Consider the following 22582-nt stretch of genomic DNA (forward strand, 5'->3'; position numbering starts at 1 on the left):
AAGTAGTTTGAAACTGATTAACGTAAAGCATATCCCAGCACCTTCTGTCCATTAATTAATTCTTGAATTATCACAACATGATCCCACGTTTCCACTAACAATAACTGGATAAAGGCATCTTGGAAACTAGGATGAAAATTGGCTGATTTAGACTGGCGGCCAATCAGTTGGAGCATCCCTAGTTTCAATAGTGGTACTGAGCTTCAAAAGCTGGCATTGAAACTTCAGTCATACCATTATTACTGCTCCAACACTAACTTTAGGTCTGGTGCTCTGTCCAGTTCATAAGCAACTTTTCCATATCTAGTTTGAGTCCCAGTCACTGCTTCATTAGCTGGTTGCCTTGAAGGTAGCAAACTCTTTCACACCTTTGAGAAACTTGCATTTATCCTTGAGAATGGTTGAGGTGCTGGAATGGGTCATACCTAACCGGTGTCCTGTAGTATTAATGTGTTTCCTTCTTTGTGTTGTTTTATTACTTTTTTTTTAAAAAAGTTTCAAAGTCTGTCTCTTTCCTTTGTGTCTTGGGAGCTCTTATAGAACTTGTTTGAGGGTGTTTGGTGGCTGTCATGCACTTCAATAAAACAGAAATAGCCACACTAGATAGAGAGGATCTTACCACAACTGTGTTTGTTTATACACTGTCAACCACATGATGTGCTGGTTGCTATGCAGTTGTCCTTAAATCTGCGCCAGTCAATTTGATTTACAGGAGCTTAGTTGTTAAAGCAACCATTCGGTAGTCAGAAGGGCATTCTAAGCTGCCTGTCTGTGTATGAAAATGTTAATTTGTTTGTATGTGTCAGTAAATGCAAGTCCCAAATAAAGAAATGTTGGGGCGCCAACCTGATTGTACCCATGTGCTTCCTTTAACTTTGAGCGAAAAATACAAGCACCCAATGGCACAGAGGCCACCAAATAAAACAAAACAGCACTAGACCTCCTTCATACTGTTGATTGTAATTTCAAATTACTGGGAGTTCTGTTGCCATGCCATGCAGAGTGGTGCCTTCTTCCACCGACCCCATGATTTATAGCCTGGAAACCAGAAGGAGAAGAGTCAGGTGCCCTCACTAGGCATATTCTCGCTGTTGTGGAAGAAATTAGAGAGGAAATGGATAGCGACAATGCCTCATCTCGACCAGGGGTGGTATCATATACCTTGGAGGAGCCCTGAGGATGATCTGCAGACATCGATGTGTGATACACACACACACATAATCGTGATGTAATAATATAAATATATATATATATATATATATATATATATATCTATCCCTCTATTATATTGAAAGTTTTCCATTGTGTCTGCGTTATTCAGCCTTGGCCACTCCCCTCCACACTACTAGGCCAATCATTACTCCTACTGCACATTAGGGCTGCAACTAATGATTATTTTGGTAGTCGATTAATCATTCAATTTTTTTAACGATTAGTCACGATTATTTCATGCCTGCCTATTTTGATGCCTGCAACCTGTGGTTGTACATCCTGTTCTGGGCTCCAGTGCATGTCTTACCTCATCTGCTCACGTCTGTCCACCTGCGAATGTCACCCTGATGTCTCTGCATTAATACGATTAAAATTAATAATAATCAAATTAAAATAACAGCCAGTGAAACATGAATTTGAAAATAATCAGATGTTTTATATTAGTGTGACCATCACAATAAAAAAGAAATACATTAAACAATACAAACTAAAGTGCATATAGTCTTTAAACAATAAAAGTGCATTTAACTTAAACAAAAATGGCCACTGGTTTGTCTTAAAGTCCAAAAGTTTAAATAAAGCTTCATCCATCCATCCATCCATTGTCTCCCGCTTATCCAAGGTCGGGTCGCGGGGGCAGCAGCTTGAGCAGAGATGCCCAGACTTCCTTCTCCCCGGCCACTTCTTCTACCTCTTCCGGGAGAATCCCAAGGCGTTCCCAGGCCAGCCGGGAGACATAGTCCCTCCAACGTGTCCTGGGTCTTCCCCGGGGCCTCCTCCCGGTTGGATGTGCCCGGAACACCTCACCAGGGAGGCGTCCAGGAGGCATCCTGATCAGATGCCCGAGCCACCTCATCTGACTCCTCTCGATGCGGAGGAGCAGCAGCTCTACTCTGAGCCCCTCCCGGATGACTGAGCTTCTCACCCTATCTTTAAGGGAAAGCCCAGACACTCTGCGGAGGAAACTCATTTCAGCCGCTTGTATTCGCGATCTCGTTCTTTCGGTCACTACCCATAGCTCATGACCATAGATGAGGGTAGGAACATAGATCGACTGGTAAATTGAGAGCTTCGCTTTGCGGCTCAGCTCCTTTTTCACCACGACAGACCGATGCAGCTCCCGCATTACTGCGGATGCCGCACCGATCCGCCTGTCGATCTCGTGCTCCATTCTTCCCTCACTCGTGAACAAGACCCCGAGATACTTGAACTCCTCCACTTGGGACAGGATCTCGCTACCAACCCTGAGAGGGCACTCCACCCTTTTCCGGCTGAGGACCGTGGTCTCGGATTTGGAGGTGCTGATTCCCATCCCAGCCGCTTCACACTCGGCTGCGAACCGATCCAGAGAGAGCTGAAGATCACGGCCTGATGAAGCAAACAGGACAACATCATCTGCAAAAAGCAGTGACCCAATCCTGAGCCCACCAAACTGGACCCCCTCAACACCCTGGCTGCGCCTAGAAATTCTGTCCATAAAAGTTATGAACAGAATCGGTGACAAAGGGCAGCCCTGGCGGAGTCCAACTCTCACCGGAAATGGGTTCGACTTACTGCCGGCAATGCGGACCAAGCTCTGGCACCGATTGTACAGGGACCGAACAGCCCTTATCAGGGAGGCCGGTACCCCATACTCTCGGAGTACCCCCCACAGGATTCCCAGAGGGACACGGTCGAATGCCTTTTCCAAGTCCACAAAACACATGTAGACTGGTTGGGCAAACTCCCATACACCCTCCAGGACCCTGCTAAGGGTATAGAGCTGGTCCACTGTTCTGCGACCAGGACGAAAACCACACTGTTCCTCCTGAATCCGAGGCTCGACTATCCGACGGACCCTCCTCTCCAGGACCCCTGAATAGACTTTTCCAGGGAGGCTGAGGAGTGTGATTCCTCTGTAGTTGGAACACACCCTCCGATCCCCCTTCTTAAAGAGGAGGACTACCACCCCGGTCTGCCAATCCAGAGGCACTGTCCCTGATGTCCATGCGATGTTGCAGAGGCGTGTCAACCAAGACAATCCTACAACATCCAGAGCCTTGAGGAACTCCGGGCGTATCTCATCCACCCCTGGGGCCCTGCCACCAAGGAGTTTTTTGACCACCTCGGTGACCTCAGTCCCAGAGATGGGGGAGCCCACCTCTGAGTCCCCAGGCTCTGCTTCCTCATTGGAAGGCATGTTAATGGGATTGAGGAGGTCTTCGAAGTACTCCCCCCACCGACCCACAACGTCCCGAGTCGAGGTCAGCAGCGCACCATCCCCACCATATACAGTGTTGACACTGCACTGCTTCCCCTTCCTGAGATGCCGGATGGTGGACCAGAATCTCCTCGAAGCCGTCCGAAAGTCGTTCTCCATGGCCTCCCCAAACTCCTCCCACGCCCGAGTTTTTGCCTCAGTAACCACCAAAGCCGCATTCCGCTTGGCCTGCCGGTACCTATCAGCTGCCTCCAGGGTCCCACAGGACAAAAGGGTCCTGTAGGACTCCTTCTTCAGCTTGACGGCATCCTTCACCGCCGGTGTCCACCAACAGGTTCGGGGATTGCCGCCACGACAGGCACCGACCACCTTACGGCCACAGCTCCGGGCAGCTGCCTCAACAATAGAGGCACGGAACATGGCCCATTCGGACTCAATGTCCCCCACCTCCCTCGGGATGTGGTCGAAGTTCTGCCGGAGGTGGGAGTTGAAGCTACTTCTGACAGGGGGCTCTGCCAGACGTTCCCAGCAAACCCTCACAACACGTTTGGGCCTACCACGCCTGACCGGCATCCTCCCCCACCATCGAAGCCAACTCACCACCAGGTGGTGATCAGTTGACAGCTCAGCCCCTCTCTTCACCCGAGTGTCCAAGACATGTGACCACAAGTCCAACGACACGACCACAAAGTCGATCATCGAACTGAGGCCTAGGGTGTCCTGGTGCCAAGTGCACATATGAACACCCCTATGCTTGAACATGGTGTTCGTTATGGACAATCCGTGACGAGCACAGAAGTCCAATAACAAAACACCGCTCGGGTTCAGATTGATGGGGCCATTCCTCCCAATCACGCCCTTCCAGGTTTCACTGTCATTGCCCACGTGAGCATTGAAGTCTCCCAGCAGAACGAGGGAGTCCCCAGAAGGTATGCCCTCTAGCACCCCCTCCAGGGACTCCAAAAAGGGTGGGTACTCCAGACTGCTGTTCAGTGCATACGCACAAACAACAGTTAGGACCCGTCCCCCCACCCGAAGGCGAAGGGAGGCTACCCTCTCGTCCACCGGGGTAAACCCCAATGTACAGGCTCCAAGTCGGGGGGCAATAAGTATACCCACACCCGCTCGGCGCCTCTCACCGGGGGCAACTCCAGAGTGGTAGAGAGTCCAGCCCCTCTCAAGGAGTCCAAGCTGTGCGTCGAGGTGAGTCCAACTATATCTAGCCGGAACCTCTCAACTTTGCGCACTAGCTCAGGCTCCTTCCCCTTCAGAGAGGTGACATTCCACGTCCCAAGAGCCAGCTTCTGTAGCCGAGGATCGGACCGCCAAGGTCCCCGCCTTCGGCCACCACCCAACTCACACTGCACCCGACCTCCTTGGCCCCTCCCATAGGTGGTGAGCCCATGGGAAGGGGGACCCACGTTGCCTCTTCGGGCTGTGCCCGGCCGAGCCCTATGGGTGCAGGCCCGGCCACCAGGCGCTTGCCATCGAGCCCCACCTCCAGGCCTGGCTCCAGAGTGGGGCCCCGGTGACCCGCGTCCGGGCAAGGGAAAACGCCGTCCAAAATTGTTTTTCATCATAGGAGGTTTTGTTTAACCGCTCTTTGTCTCATCCCTCACCTAGGACCAGTTTGCCTTGGGTGGCCCTACCAGGGGCATAAAGCCCCAGACAACAGAGCTCCTAGGATCATTGGGACACGCAAACCCCTCCACCACGATAAGGTGGAATAAAGCTTCAATACAAATAAAATAAAACAATAATGTACAGTTTATTAAAGATTCAGTTCATATATTCCTGATTGCAGTGCAGGAACGTGAGCATTTCAACATGCTCTGGTGTGAGGCTGGCTCTCTTCTTTGAGACGATGTTTCCAGCTGCTGAGAAGAGACGCTCAGAGGGAGTAGAGGTAGCAGGAATATACAAGAATGATTTTGCAGACAGGTGTTTTAATCATCAAATTCTGAAGGAAAAGTGTTGTAGTTTATCACACCATGTACTATATTATGCCAAGATAAAAAAATAACGAACTGAAATATATAACAAGCTAATTACTGATATACTGCAAAACGCAAGTTTCCTTATGTTAGTTTACTATTCATATGAACTCAAATATTATACAAAAAAAAAACTAGGACGGCTCAGCTACTCCTATTCACTCATTTACTATAGCTCCAAACACGTTAGCAAACATAACTGAAATTATATTCACTTAACCCTTAAACCACCGCAACTTGCTAGAGTCGGTTTCCAGTACAATTTGGAAGCACGCCGAAGTCAAATATATGCGGCGACATACATTCATTGAACTCCGCAACCAGCTAAAGTTGTTTCTCAGTGCAATTTGCCAGCACGCAGGGGGCGAGTATATTCAGCGACGTACATTCATTGAACCCCGCAACCGGCTATATTTGCTTCACAGAGCAATTTGGCAGCACGCCGGAGCTGATCAGTCAGTGCCGTACATTCGTTGAGCAGCCAGCTCATGAGCACTGCCGGCCCTGGCAGAACTGCAGCAGCACTATCTCTGGGATTCAGCCGGTGCACTAGACGAGCCTGCAATCATCAGCATTTACCTCTGTGTGTTTGCATGCAGGCCAGCCAGTTCAAGTGCAGTTGGCTCGGTGATTTACTGAATTTCATCAATGACTTCAGTTGCACCTTGAACATATAATAATAGATTGTTGCAGTAGTTTTTTATAGTTTTTACAGTTCATGTGCAGTATGTTAAATGATTAGTGTTGCAGTAATTGTGATGCTCTTTGCATGAAAAAAAAAATGTGTGTTCCATTAAAATTTCACATTTTCTTTGTGAATTGTGACGTTTACTTAAAAAGTGCAGCTAAAAAGTATTTGGCGTCCAGGGGTGCATTAACCCCCAAGTATGTGTCAGTTTAAGGGTTAACTATCATTGTCGAAACCTTGATATACACATTATAGTACAAACAACAACATTAACATGTGACACTAACTTTACTCGCTAAAACAGCTTTTTCGGTGAACTGCTCCCGCACATTAGAAAGTTTCTGTCTCAATTTTTTTCCATCTCCTTCCCCCTGCTCTATCCGACTCTCCATTGCAACCACGTTAATTTTCCTCTACATTCTTCTTCTCCTCAGACGTTCTTCTTCGTTGGTAGGACTGTGTGCAGTCTTGACAAACAATAACAAACGATACTGCCCCCAGACGTTCATGTAGTGCATTGCAATTACAAAAACCAACATGGTTCTTTGTGACTGGAGCGTCTATTGAAGTTTCTGTTTATGACGCGTCGACAATAAAAAATCTGTGTCGACGATTTTTTGTAGTCGACGTCGTTGATTACGTTGACTAATCGTTGCTGCCCTACCGCACATCCTCTCTCTGCACCACCCCTTGACACTGTGTGCTGCTAACTCGCCCTTCAACGCAGTCAGTTATAATTTGCTTTTCTGCCTTGACATTATCTGTTCAAGAACGTTGAAATTTAGATCGCAATAGAAAAAGAGCATCAAGAGCTGATAATGAACATCGAAAAAAAGAAAATGATCAAAAAAGAGCTGCATATAGTAAAAATCAAGAACAAAGTGAATCGTTCAATAAACGAAAAAGAGAAAAATATCCCAAACATTACTGTATGTGAATAGAAATGCAAAAAAGTTGTGTTTATAGAATGTAAGTTAGAAGATAAGGTAGTTCATAATATTGTTTTTTACATGGTGTTAATGTCATTTATTTTTTTATTTACTTTTTATTACCTTTTACTTTTTTTACCTCTACTTTTAATTTTTTGCTTTACGCCCTCTCCCACCATAACTTTCATCTATGGGGGAGGAACGAAAGCTTTAAATTTATCAAAAATTTCAATCTCCGGTTTTCAGTGGATCTTGACGTTTTATGGTCCCTTAATACCAAAAACATTGATATTTCGATGATGGGTGTGTATGTCTGTGTGTCACAGTTTCTTGAGGAGGGTCTACAGCTAAAACGGCTGGACGGAAAAATACCAAACTTGAAAGTTAAGCCTGTTATGATGATGATGATGATGATGTACTGGTTAGTTTTTGAGCCAAATCACGCAAGAGAAAGAGGCCCTCTAGAGGAACACTTAAATACCGTAATTCTGCAATTAATTATGAATTCATGTCGTCATTTGCTATCGTAATGAACTATTTTATGATCAGAAAGATCAACATCACAGTGGTAAATAATTACTGAAATGTTATAAAACATTTTGGGTAACTTGGTTCTTAGGGTGCAACGCCTACTGATGCTCAAGTCCAAATTTTAACTTTTACTTTTTACTACATTTTATTATTCATTGGTATTTAAAATAGACAGTTGTAGTGAAATATTCAATTAACTGGTTTTCCATCTATAATAAATAAGGACCAAGCAGTCTTTTTCCCATGCCCCGCATACTCTTCTATATACCATCTCTTTAAATACAATCGCTCTCTCTAATGGCGGAGTGCCCCGACACCTTTGAGCAGCTTAGCTACGAGATAGAGGGCACTTGGTAGCACCTCAGAGCATTTTGGCATGTAGCAGTTGTCAAGATGACCTGCTGAAGTTCAAACCAAGCATCAGAATGGCTTAAAAAGGTGAGTTAAGTGACTTTGAACGTGGCATGGTTGTCGGTGCAAGACGGGCTGGTCTGAGCTTTTGAGAAACCTACCGGAATTTTCACGCAGAACTCTAGGGTTACAGAGAATGATCAGAGAAAGGTAAAATATCCAGTGAGCTGTTGTTCTCTGGGAAAAAATGTCTTGTTGATGCCAGAGGTCAGTGGAGAATGGCCAGACTAGATCAAGTTGAGAGAAAGGCAAGCAGTAACTCAAATAACCACTCATTACAAGTGACGTACGCAGAAGAGCACCACTGAACGCACAACACGTCGAACCTTGAAACAGGTGGGCTACAGCAGCAGGAGACCACACCGGGTGCCACTCCTGTCCGCTCAGAACAGGCATCTGAGGCTACAGTTCACACAGGCTCTCCAAAATTGAACAATAGAAGATTGGAAAAATGTTACCCGCACTGATGAGTTTAGATTTCTGCTGCAGAATTCGGATGGCAGGATCAGAATTTGGTGTCGACATCATGAAATAATGGATCCATCCAGCCTTGTATCAATGGTTCAGGCTGGTGGTGGAGGTGGTGTGATGGTGTGGGGCATATTTTCTTCACACACTTTGGGCCCCTTTAGTAGCAGTTGAGCATCGTTTAAATGCCACAGCCTACCTGAGTATTGTTGCCGACCATATAATTTTACACACAGTGCTGCAGTCTATACAGTATATACATTTTGTGTGTATTTGTTGGTTTTATATTATTGTCTGCTGTTTTGATAAGACATAGAGGTAAGTGTTTCATTGTACTGTGTGCATGACATTAAACCTGATATGTACAGAATTATCCCAAAATGTAATGAGGAATGCTTGACTCTGAGATTAAGTTTTTAAAGACCGAAGAGATAAGCAGTATATCCGTGTCGATGCTACTGCATTTTAAGGCCTTAATTTTTTCAGTTGTTATTCCTATAACTGTTATAACAAACGTTATACTGTACATTCAATAGGAAATGTTAACTTGTTGCATTTCAATTTACCTTCATTTAAACTTATTTTGTGTTGCTTTGTGCTTTTCTAAATAAAACATTTTAACATTAACGGGGCTTAAAGATTAAAGGTGGAGGGGATTAACCCAGGGCTATTATTGAAGGGTTACACAGTGTTAGGGATGAGAGCTGCAGGGCAACAGGGGCTTCGGATTTACGACAGGTAACCACACTTGTAAAAAAATCTCATCGCTGGGCGATTGGTCCAGGAGTCTGGAACTTTGCGTGAACCTTAAGGGCCCTAAGGTCACCTGTAATTCCAGGTGCTTTCATTTCTACTCCTGATAAAGAGAGACTGATACCCTGAGTGTCCCCACAGGCCTACGTCTAGACAGCAAAGATGACATTTCAAAATAATAGGGGTGTCAATAATAGTTGTCATACAGTGCATCACAAGTATCCTCACTGTTTTGTAGACATAGTAGTGAGTCTGAGGCTTGGCTTTGGCTCCATGGCCATCTGAAATGTGGTGGTCTTAACCTCAAAATAAATGCATTTTTAGTTTATTTAAATAATTTGTTTATCTCAACAAAAATCTGTGTTTTAATTAACACTTTTGCTCTATTTTGCAGAGGATAATGTCTGTGGCTCCCCAGGGACTGCTGGGGCTGAGGTCTTTACCTTTCAGCCAGCAAGGCGGACTAACAAGATGTCCCAGCTGGGTATTGCATCTTTATTCTTTTTCACTAATTTAATGTACACTTAGTGTATGTGACCTCACTATGGGTATGATGCTGTCTGGTAGCATTCAGTTTTGTTTTTTTTTTTTCTTCTACTCTTCTGAAGATAGAACTTTGGCTTTTTACAGAAGCTTTCTTAATACATATGGAAATAGATACTCTGTGATGTGAGCACACACCAGAATGAATAAAAAGGAAGAAAGATTTCTGACTTGACAGCCTCCATTGCAGTGAGGCACTGTACTGGCACATTGCCACTGGTATAAAGGAGCCTCTGTAGTTTATTTGGATTATCTCATGCTATTCCTTGTGATGACGTGTTTTTTTTTTTTTTTTGTGTGTGTGTGGACTATGCCGATATCTTGTTTGCTTTGTACTGTCACTTCTGATAAAAGGACGTATATAAGAGATTTATTAAATTACTTGGAGGGGTGTGAACTCCTGCCCTTTTGCTAGGTTTTGTTCATAAATTCCAGTTCACCTGGATACCTTGAACTTTAAGCACTGCCCCTAGCAGGGCTGTTCAAGCTATAAAGTGATGGATGTCCATTTCCATGGATTTTGCCTTCTGTTGTGGTTTCCCAACAAACCTGCCCTTGCTCATTTTCATGGTCTCCCCTCTGTTCATGTGTTTTACCAAACTGTATCTAACTGTTTTCCAGCTTCTGAGATGGCTGAAATGGCAAGGACCCCCAGCAGAAACGTCCGCTTTAGTGACCCACATTCCTCTGAAGAATTAGGCAGTCCCCCTAAAGTCCGCTCACGTGAGTATCAAAAGATTATCTTCAAATGGGAGAAGATCATGAGACCCTGCAAGATGAAGCCCCTTATTCCTTGTTCTTTCCTCACTTGAGTCATATCGGTGCTTCCCAAGTAAAATATCTATTAGTGCTAGGCATTGCTGGTAAAGCAAATAATAAGAGGTCATGCTTAAGGTATGTGATACACTGGTAAAGCCTCATCTTGAATACTATGTACAATTTCATTTACATTTAAAATGTATTTGTTTGGCAGATGATTTTATCTAAAGCAACTTAAAACAACGTCAAAGTAATCATTAATAGTCTTGTGGACTGTTTGGGAACAAGTGAGACAGAACAAGGTGACAAAATTGACCACTACAAGTGAAGAGCTCATTACAGGTAACAATATGTTACAAAACCTAACAGCTAATATGAGGTAGACAGAAATTCACCACACAAAAGTCTTCAAGCGCTTCTTAAACACATTAAGGGAGTCCAAATTTTGAATGGAAGTTATGACACTTGTTCCATCAGCCAAGAGTCTGGACTGAGATTTGATTCCATGCAGAGGTGGCATTACCAGATGTTGTTCACTGGCAGACCTGGGTGGTCAGGTAGGAATGTAGGATTTCAGAAGTGTCTCCATATATATATAGGTGCTGGCCCATTGTCAAAGATCTGAACTTAATACATGCCACAACAGGAAGCCCATGTAGTGATCTGAAGAGAGGACTGACATGTGCCCTCCTCAGCTTGTGGAACAATAGAAGTGCTGCTGTATTTTGAATCATCTGTCGGTAGGTAGCAGCTTGATGATTTATGCTGGTAATTCCTGCCAGCAGAGAGTTACAGTAGTCCAGATGTGGCAGGACCAGGAGTTAGGAGCTGCATACTGTCGGATACGGTCTGATCTTGTGGATATTGTACATACTAAATCTGCAACATCAGTCATCTATCACCACCCCAAAGTTGTGTGCTGACTTGGTGGTTAATGATAATGAGCTCAGGTAAACATAAGTGGGGTGCTGAATAGATGGACAAGCTGGGACAACAAGAGGGTTTGCCTTTGCCAGGTTGAGCTAGAGATGTTCTTTCATCCAGGTTGCAATATTAGTGAGACATTCAGAGATTCTAGCTGATACCATGTGGTCATGGAGGGAATGACAGATACAGCTGCGAGTCATCAGCATTTCAGTGTTCATGTTACAAAAAAAGACGGAGCAGTACTAGAGGAAGTCCAGTAGGAGAATGATGAGGCTGATTTCACGACTGAGAGGTTTAAGCTTTGAGGAAAGACTGAAGATGTTTATCCTCCTCAGTTTAAACAAATGGAGATTAACAGGTGATGTGGACAGCATGTTTAAAAGTGTTAAGGGTTTTAGTACAGTGGACTCCATCTACTTACTTTACTTTAAATTAACGTCAGCTTGGTTTCGTCCGTTTATAGGAGATGGACGCCTGAAGCAGAGCTCCGCTAGCAGCGGCTTTATTTTCCCACGTATTTCATATTATTTAGAGGTATCCTGTATTTAACCCGACCAAGGTACTTCCTCTACAACATACAAGCATGAGTAACAAGAAGAAAAGTCAGAAAGAACCAGAAAAGAAACTTAAAGCTGCATCAAAGTCCGGACAGACTTCCGGCCTGAGTGCAAGTGTAAGGTATGGCCTCACGGAGACTGACCTGGAACAGGCAGAAGAGTGAGCAGAATTCCTGGGACCCCGCTCCATTGTATCGTCTCCAGTCGAGAGTGAAAATGGGAGCGAAGGCGCAAGTGATACAGGTCGCGAGGGATCGCCGATATCTGAGGATCATTCGAGACTAGAAAGGGCTCTGCAGGACGTGCTCTCATCTACTCATCGCGAGCCTGTAACAGGAGCTGCATTTTCACTTGCGGAGCACGAAAACCGAAGCGAACTGTCCGAACTGAAAGAGATGATCGCTACAGTCAACTGCCATGGTTACGGCCATGAAGGAGCTTAAGAAAGATAACACAAATGATCTTAAGAAGGTGGCCATTGAGGTCAAGAAGGATAACAAAGATAAGGAAACGCGTTTATTTAAACGTTTTGACGTGAACTTTAAAGCTATGTTGGAGAAATTAGTGGAACACATTAAAGAAACTAATTCCAAACTGAAAAGGCTTGATGATCATATTAATGACGTTTCAGATCAGCTGGAAGACGTTAAGCAGGGACTCACGGCTCGAGTGGAAACAGCGGAACAACTGGCATCTAACGCCGATGAAAAAGCCACAGCTGCGAACTCGGAATGCAAAAAACTTGGAGACAGACTTGCAGCCCTGGAGGACGGGTGCAGAAGAAATAATATAAGAATTGAGGGTATACCTGAGAAACGAGAAAGCTCAAGCCCAGTGAAATTTGCAGTAGAATTACTGTCTAAAATAATTGGAGATGACTTTAAACTCGACAATGAGATAGCCACGGCTTATCGCACACAGATACCAAGCGCCTTCAAACCTAGGTCTTTTATTGTCCGCTTCGAGCGACTAAGATGTAAGCTTGATGTGATGGCACTTCTCAGACACAAGCAAGAGATTATATTCGAAAATAATCTTATTCGTATTTTTCCCGACTTCTCACCATCAACAGCTGCAAAACGCAGATCCTACATCGACATTAAAAGGATGCTACGGGAAGCCGATATCAAATACAGCCTCTTGTATCCTGCCAAACTGAAAGTGGAAGTTCAAGATCGACATTATATTTTCTTCAGCAAAGAAGAAGCTGAAAAAGAATTAAAGAAGCTGTTTCCAACACTTTTTTGAAAGTTAATTAAAGAGCCGTATTCTATCAAGGCACGGGAAGGACCTATGATCTGATCGCTGGATCCATGTTTAATGAGACTGGTATTATAATTATACATACCTTATTTTCTTTTTTTTTTTTTATCTGGACTTTATATGTTTATGTTTTAATCAGAGTTATAGAGTTATAGACGTGAGTGTGAAAATGTGGAAGTGATTAAAGTAGGATTCGTTTTATTTTTTATTTATTTATTTATTTTTTTTATTTTTTTTTTTATTTTACTATACCTTAAAGTAGACTGTTTAACTTCATACCCTTGGTTTATTGCTTGTTCCACTATTTATATAATTACCATTATACTATTACAGTAGGAATTACCAGGTTTATCCTAGACTAGTTTTTAAAATCATTCCCAGGGTTGTTTTTTTTTTTTTTTTTAAATCTTAATATCTTAACTTAAAAGCGCTGAAGATTATTTCAAGCTTAAATATTGCTAATGAGAACATTTTCGGCAGATAGTATTAAGAATTTAACTGCAAAAGATATCTCTGTTTTAATTCTGTTACGCCGCTGCAGGGTGGGGTTTGTTCTGTTTTGGACGTGCTCTGTCTCTTCGTATGTCAGAGGACTGGAACATCGCGAAGTGGGATCTAGCCTCATGTGGGGAGGCAAAATGGGGGGCTGGGGGGATAAAGGGGGGAGAGAAGGAGAGCAGGTTATATCTAATCTATTCTTGTAATTCTTATAATTATAAATATCAATGCAACAATAGGCTAAAATGCAATAACTCATGGGGAATCTTGAAACTAAGATTAAAAGTGCCATATTACCAATTAAAACTATAAATGACATTAAAAACTCAGAATCAATGTCTCCATGATGGGACAGTTAACTTTGTGAGCTGGAATGTTAAAGGCCTGAATCACGAATTAAAGAGAAAGAAAGTATGCTCTCACCTAACAGGCTTAAACGCTAAAATAGTATTTCTACAGGAGACCCACTTACTAACCAAGGATCAGTTCAGATTACAAAAAGACTGGACTGGCCAAATGTTCCATTCTAGCTTTATAAAGAAAACTAGAGGGGTGGGAATTCTCATACATAGAACAGTTCCATTTGTAGCATCAGAGGTAGTGTTGGACCCTGAAGGGAGATATGTGATGGTCATGGGCAACTTATATAACAGTAAAATGATTTTGATAAATGTTTATGCACCCAATGTTGATGATAAGGAATTCATGCAAAATCTATTTGCATCCATTCCCAATGTGAACACTCATAAAATTATAATGGCTGGGGACTTTAATTGTGTTTTAAATCCACTCTTAGATAGGACTCCTGTGACAGGGGGGACGACATCTAATACTGCAAAGATAATTACACAGTTTTTAAATGATCACAACTTATCAGACCCCTGGAGGTTTCTTAACCCAAACTCAAGAACATATTCGTTCTACTCACCAGTGCATTATAGCTACTCAAGAATTGATTATTTTTTTATAGATAATAATTTCCTGCCTACAATTAAATCATGCAAATATGACACAATTGTTATCTCTGACCATGCCCCTCTAGTCTTGGAGCTAAAATCATTAAGCCCCTCACACTCACCTCGCAGATGGCGTCTTAACCCTCTTTTATTGGCAGACGAGAACTGCACAGAATTTATATCCAAACAAATCAGCTTCTTCCTAGAGACAAACACGTCCACAGAGGTTTCTGCAGGAACACTCTGGGAAACTTTAAAGGCCTTCTTAAGAGGCCAGATTATTTCATATCTTTCCCATAGAAATAAATTAGAAACCAAGAAAGTGTCAGAGCTAAGAAATGAAATTACTAGAATAGATGAAGAACAAGCCAGGCGTCCAAGTGAAGCTCTTCACAGGAAAAGGCAGGCCCTGCATACAGAACTTAACATCTTAACAACTAAAGAAACTGAACAACTTATTTATAAGTCTAGACAGCATTACTATGAACACGGAGAAAAAGCTAATAAGCTTTTAGCTCAACAAATTCATAAACAAGAAGTTCACAATGCAATACCAGTAATCACCAACAAGAATGGAGAAGAAATCATCGACCATAATAAAATAATGCACACATTTAGAGATTACTATAAGTCTTTATATTCCACCGAGCCCAAAGAAGACAACACGCAATCTAATGCATTTCTGGATAATTCACAAATACCACAAATAGATGCTTTAAGTGCTGAGGAACTGGATAAACCTCTAACGCTAACAGAATTACTAGACGCTATAAAGTCACTACAAAGCGGGAAATCATCAGGCCCTGATGGTTACCCCGTAGAGTTTTATAAGAAATTCTCCACTCAGCTAGCTCCACTCTTATTGGTAACATTTACAGAAGCTAAAGACCACCAAATACTACCTCAAACATTTCGACAAGCATTAATCACCGTCTTTCCTAAACAAAATAAGGACTTGTTACAATGTGCATCATATAGACCAATTTCACTCCTGAATAATGATGTTAAGATACTCTCAAAAATCCTAGCTAGAAGGATGGAGAAAGTGCTGCCCTCGGTAATATCACAAGATCAAACTGGATTTATTAAAGGCCGACATCTATCTTCAAATCTCCGACGCTTGTTTAATGTTATATATTCACCAGCAAAATCAAACACCCCAGAGATATTACTATCATTAGACACAGAAAAGGCATTTGACATGATCGAATGGAATTACCTTTTCACTGCATTGGAGAAATTTGGGTTTGGCCCGAATATTTGTGCTTGGATCAAACTACTGTATACCAGTCCAGAAGCTTCAGTTTGTATTAATAACATTTGCTCAGACTACTTTAAACTAGAACGTGGTACCAGACAAGGATGTCCCTTGTTGCCACTGTTGTTTGCAATCGCTATTGAACCACTGGCGGTTCACTGCCGAAATTCTTATCAGATAAAGGGGATTGTCAGAGAAGGACTGGAACAGAAAATTTCTCTATATGCAGATGATATGGTCTTATATATATCGGACCCAGAAAACACTGTCCCTGCTGTTTTAACAGCACTAACAGAATTTCAAAAGATATCTGGTCTTAGAATTAATCTGAATAAAAGTATACTCTTTCCAGTGAACTCACAAGCATATAATATTAAATTAGACACCCTACCTTTTACCATAGCAGATCAGTTTAAATACCTAGGGGTAAATATCACAAGTAAACATAAAGCTCTTTATCAACAAAATTTTGGCGTCTGTATGGAAAAAATTAAGCAAGACTTGCATAGATGGTCAACCCTTCATCTCACTCTAGCCGGAAGAATTAACATTGTTAAGATGAATATCCTTCCTAAACTTCTCTTTTTATTTCAAAACATTTCAATATATATCAATAAATCGTTTTTTAAACAGTTAGATTCAATAATAACCTCATTCATTTGGAACTCAAAACACCCACGTATCCGAAGAGCGACCCTACAAAGACCTCAGGCAGAAGGTGGCATGGCTTTACCTAATTTTCAGTTTTATTACTGGGCAGCAAACATACTAGCCATAAAAACCTGGACACAAATAAATGCACATACACAGGCTTGGTCCGCAATAGAAGTAAAATCCTGTAGTACTTCTTTATATTCCCTGCTCTGCTCTCCAATAAATGAAAGTTATCGCAAATATACTAATAACCCAATTGTGCTTTACTCACTCAGAATATGGAACCAAATTAGGAAGCATTTTAAGATGGAAAATCTTTTATCAGTGGCACCTCTGCAAGAGAACCACCTCTTTCAACCTTCGCAAGTATATCCAGTTTTTAATAGCTGGAAAAGTTTTGGGATTAAAATGCTCAGAGATCTTTATATAGACAACATATTTACATCTTTTGAACAATTACGTTCAAAATTTAACCTCCCAGCTACACATTTCTTTTACTATCTTCAAATTAGAAATTTTGTTAAACAGAAATTGCCCAATTTCCCCCACCTTGCACCCTCCACAATGCTGGAAAAAATACTGCTCAATTCCGAGGAAACAAACACTATTTCCGCAATATATAAAATCTTATTAGAGTCCCTACCTTTCAAAGATCCAAGAGGACATTGGGAAGAAGATCTCTTAATCAATATATCAGAAAAGGAGTGGAAGGTAGCAAAGCAGAGAATTCACTCGAGTTCTATATGCGCAAAGCATAGAATTATTCAACTAAAAATTATATATCGAGCTCATCTGTCTCGCTTAAAACTGTCCAAAATGTTTCCAGGCCAGGATCCAACCTGCGAGCGCTGCAACCAAGCTCCTGCCTCACTGGGTCACATGTTCTGGGCCTGCACCAAACTAACATCATTTTGGACAAAAATTTTTAAGTGCCTCTCAGACAGCCTTAGTATCACAATCCCTCCTAACCCACTAACAGTTGTGTTTGGTGTCCTTCCAGATGGACTGGAATTGGAGAAGGACAAGCAAACGGTGATTGCATTCACTACACTCTTGGCACGCAGACTTATTTTGTTAAATTGTAAGAATCCTAATTCTCCTCTTATAAATCAGTGGGAAACCGATGTTTTATATTATTTGAAATTGGAAAAAATCTAATTTTCAGTTAGAGGATCTGTACAAAATTTTTTCAAAACATGGCAGAATTTAATCAATATTATTTTAGAATAAGAGAAATAACTATTATTGCATTTAACTCCCTTCTCCATCTCTTATTTATATAGATATTTACTTCTCCCCTTCTTTTGTCTAATGTTGCCTTATTAAAAAGCTTAAAGAAATTTTCCTTTAGCTAAGCTCTCCTTCTCAGGGGTGGGGTTTGATTTGTTTTCAAATTTGTTGGGTTATAAATTGATCTGTTTGTATGGAATGATTACAATGAAAATTAATAAAATAAAAATATTAAAAAAAAAAAAAAAAATTAACGTCTCTAACAAGAAAATGGAGACAGATGGAAATTTAAGAAAAGATTTCAGACAAGCATTAGAAAGTTTTTCTTCTCACAAGGAACCACAGACACTTAAATTAAGTGAGCAAGTAGTGTAGTGGACAGGAGGACTTTATAGGCCATCAGATCCTGATTTGATATGATGTTGAATAATTATGGTGGATAGGATTGGCATACATAACTTTTAAATCATGTTTACAAAGTGCACTCCTACAGAAAGCACTGCTAAATTTTAATTAAATCCCATTTTCTAATTTGTCATGAATGGGAAGTCAGAGCTCAGTTGTTTGCTTTGCATTATAATTTAAATTGTTTAAAGGGGGTTAGAATTGTGGTAATACATTTACCCAGTGTGTGGGCATGTTATTGCCTAAAGGCAGTGTTAGGCATAAATCGCAATGAATTTTACACAGAAGGCTCATCAATCCCATTTGGGACTGTATCTGCTAAACTCTTGTCACTTAAATTGCATTGCATGTCTTCAGAACAAGATGGTTTCCAAGTGTTTCCGTAGATTCTAAGATGTGCATTGCCTTGCCTATGTAGCTCAAGAGGCTATATGACAAAAAGATACTAAGAACTGGGGCACCTTGTGAAACTGAACAAATGCACGACACTAACAACTCGATCTCGGGTTGTCCTCTTTGAAAATCCTCAGTGACTTAAAACGACTTAATATTTGAATTCAATTGGATGCCGCAATGCCTCCATTGCCCAGTGAATTACTGGGTGGATGATCGAGCACATGCTGTAGATTCAGGGGACGGGGAAACACTAGATATTTTAAGAATATGTTCGTATGTAAAGTCATAATGCAAGAAATTAAATGGAAAGACAAGCTCTGAAAACTTTGCCGGAGCTTTTTAATATTAATGAAAATCAATGTCATGTCAATGATTAATACAAGATGGGAGACACTGTCCTACAGAATGCAACCTCTGAAAAGGATTTAGAGGTTTATGTTGACACAACATTTTCATAATGTAAATAATGTGCAGAAGCAGCTATAAAGGCAAATAAAATGTTAACTTATAGCAACTATAGAATATAAATTGAGGGATATTATTCTGAAACTATATAACACATTACTGAGACCTTATCTGGAGTATTGTCTGCAGTTCTGGTCACCAAATTACAAGAAAGACCTAGCAACACCTGAGGCTGTGCAGAGGAGAGCAACCAGGTGCATCCCTGGACTTAACCGCCATGGCCTACTGTGACAGACTCGAGAATTAAACCCATTTAGTCTTGAGCAGAGGAGACTGCATGGAGACAGGTCTTCACAATTCTCAAAGCATTGATAAAGTAGATCTAGTAGAAATCTTTCAATTTAAGAGTTAATCACATACTTAAAGACATCATTGGAAATAAAGGAGAGGTGCATTTTAGACTGAAGCCATGAAGTACTTCTTTACTCATCGAGTTGTGGGAGTCTGAAACAAACTACAGAAAAATGGAGTTGAAGCAGAAATCTTGACAACTTTGAAGAATGATCTTAATGAGATATTGGGACACCTGAGCTATTAGATAAACAAATGAGTGACAAATGGACTGAATGATCTCCTCTGTTTTGTCAAATTTCTTACGTTCTTATGCTCATTGAGTTCTATTTAAATTAGCTGTTTCAGTGGAAAAATCTGGTAGTGGATTAGAAAATGTGTAACTGGATAGAAAAAAATTACCGCATATACTCGTGGATAAGTCAGGACTTGATTTTGTGGAATAATTTCTGGTATTTTATAATGTTGGTTGTTTAAGTTGAATGTGGAAAACTCGCGCTATTGTTCCAAGGGATTATGATATACTAATGGCCACCTGAGAGAGTAACCACGGAGCACACGGCTTTTTTTTTTCTATGCGGGTGTAGCAATGTGCTGTATCAGCGGGTGCTCCTAACCTCTCTCTCTCTCTCTCTCTCTCTCTCTCTATTGTGCCTACGTGGCCACACGGTAATATCTGAACTATTCCGAAGCGATGTTTGCACTGATTTGAGTTTTTTGTATCTCACACCCTCATACACCTTTATCGTAAGAGCATCCCTTATCTGCGATGGAGCATTTGACCAGGAGAAAATATGAAGCTGGTTTTAAATTAAACGTCGTTGAAGTAGCAAAAGAAATTGGTAACTGTGCTGCTGCAACACAATTCGATGCATCTGAGAAACTGATGCGAGATCGGAGGTGGCAAGAAGATGTAAAAAAAAAAATTTTAAGGGTCGCATTTTTGAAAGGGCGTATAAGTCGGGGTTTGATTTTATGATCGATTCGACTTACATGTGAGTATATACGGTAGTAAAAATTAAAAAAACCTACGGTCTGACCTCTAAATGTTTGCCTGCTGGAGTTACCCAGCTTCAGATCATGGAGGCTATGGTGTCCACACTCATCGTTTAGCTAGTTCTGTCCCAATGTTAGTTTGACTTGGCTTCAGCTTTAGCAGTAGGTGGCCATGCTTTGCCAGTTCTATGTATATAATAGTTATGAGAAGAAAGAATAATGAGGCACTAGGAGATAAGTGGGAAAGGGATAGCTTACTAACATGTTTTATGTAACGTAAGTTGGTTCAGGTGTTTAGGGAAACAGAGTCTATCACGGAAGCACTATGTGCAAGACAGAAAGCCAGTTCATTATAGGGCCCAGTCCTCAAACACACACCATGCTCACGTGGGGCCAGTTTAGATTTCAGTTACCCTGATACACATCTTTGAGGTTTTAGGAGAAAAACCCACGCAAATATGGAGCGACTCCACATATTTGACTTCAGGCAACACTGTGCAGCCCACGGACTTTTCACAGATTAGTATCCATATATATAATATAAAATTTTCATATGTTTTTTCTTTCAGGGCCAACAAAGCAGAACAAGACTCCCTCCAAGGTGAGTTGCATTTAGCTCCAGTCCTGAGGTTGTCTCTGCTGAATGTACTGTATTTGCAGAAGTGTTCTGATGATGTCTACTTCCTTGATTCTTTCCTTATACAATAATCCCAGACTAAGGCTCACCCCAGACTGCCTTTTTTATTTTTCCTTTTAGAGCAAAAAGCCCACATTTGTATCCACCACACCCCACCGACTACGAAAGAGACTCTCTGGTAAGGATCTTGGTCTTCATTGACGTTTTGAAATGAGCGAACATGTGGCTGCTAGTGCAGGGAGTTTGCTGTTCACTGTTCTTTGTGGTTGAAACTGGCAATGGTCTTGAATCATTCATTAATCTTTCATTTGTCAGTGGCATCTGCTTTGAATTCTAAATCTGAAATGATCAAATCAGCTGCACACTGTGTTGTGTCTTTGGTACCTGAATCCCATGATCCTCTTTTACACTTCAAAATGTTGAAGGGGAGGTTTCAACCCTGCATATGTCTAATAAACCCATACCAGCCATAAACACATTTTAGAGGAACAACTAATATATGATTTATATTTCAGTTTATTGCCACTGTAAGGCATAAGGGAACTGAATTTTTTAACATCTAGTGTGGAGCTAAGCCTCAGTTTGGACTCCGGTTCTGTAAATATTAGCATTTAGATAAAAAAAAACTCCTGCCTTAAGTGGGTTGAAGAACTGGTGGGTGTACTTAATGCCATTAGAGATTTCTGAGATGCTTAGGGATGCTGACAGTTTGGGGTCCATTTCTTCAATGCTGTTGGTATTGTGCAGTGCTGCCCTCCATTAAAACACATCTAACCTCACGGGTTCAAAATCTCATGCCTAGTCACTGTCTATGTGGACTGTGCATATTCTCTGTGTGTTTGGGAGGGGGAGGGGTCTACAAAAGCTTTCTTGACATGCAGGTCTTTAATTTACAATTCTAATTTGGTCCAATTTGAACGTGAGTATGGGCACACACCTGTGTGTATCCTGTGATAGATTGGTGTCCCATGCAGTTTTGCGACATCTGGTACATCCCACATAGGCACTGACCTCCTGTGTACCTGACCTGCATTAAGCAGATATAGGAAGGTGTTTGTGTGTGTTTGCTGGCTGTTGGGCTTCACAAGCATTTAGTGAACTGAGTGCTATGTGGTAATGGTTGTGTGGTAAACTGGTTGTGGGTGGAATATGGTGGCAATCTCTGATTTGATCAGGTGCGCTAGCCTCATAAGTGACTTCTCTACTAATCAGCTTTTATTTTGCAGCTCCCAATTTAAGATCAGACAGTGACAGTGAACTCTCTGCCTCCAATTCCGAAGAGGAGTTGGAAGCTACTGAATCCAAGCCTACAAACAAGCCGTCCTCTGCAGACATCAGCAGAACGCCAGGAAAGAGAACGAGGAAAGCTGCTGAAGTGAGTCAGTGTTCTCAATTGTGTTGGCAGTGGACACTGTGTTGGGTGGTGGGAATGGGGGATTCAAAATGGTTGCCTATTTTTAGAATGCCTGGCATTTCCACTCATCAGGTGCTTGTCTACCCCCTTATCTCTCTTCACCATTGTTGGAGCTACGCAGAATGCCTAAAACAATGCTTTAATTAA

The 22582-nt window shown here is 41.7% G+C and overlaps 1 protein-coding gene across 1 annotated transcript in view; it reads left to right on the forward strand.

Moving 5' to 3' along the window:
• Positions 1 to 22582, forward strand: part of orc2 (origin recognition complex, subunit 2) — a 42040-nt gene that overhangs the window by 11837 nt on the left and 7621 nt on the right. Inside the window, exons 4-8 of the mRNA XM_051930640.1 lie at positions 9581 to 9670; positions 10351 to 10452; positions 20954 to 20985; positions 21142 to 21199; positions 22248 to 22396. Of these exons, the coding sequence (XP_051786600.1) occupies positions 9581 to 9670; positions 10351 to 10452; positions 20954 to 20985; positions 21142 to 21199; positions 22248 to 22396 (431 nt within the window). The remainder of the gene's footprint in view (positions 1 to 9580; positions 9671 to 10350; positions 10453 to 20953; positions 20986 to 21141; positions 21200 to 22247; positions 22397 to 22582) is intronic.

Source organism: Erpetoichthys calabaricus, chromosome 8 (genome assembly GCF_900747795.2).
Source record: "Erpetoichthys calabaricus chromosome 8, fErpCal1.3, whole genome shotgun sequence".
Taxonomy (NCBI): Eukaryota; Metazoa; Chordata; class Cladistia; order Polypteriformes; family Polypteridae; genus Erpetoichthys; species Erpetoichthys calabaricus.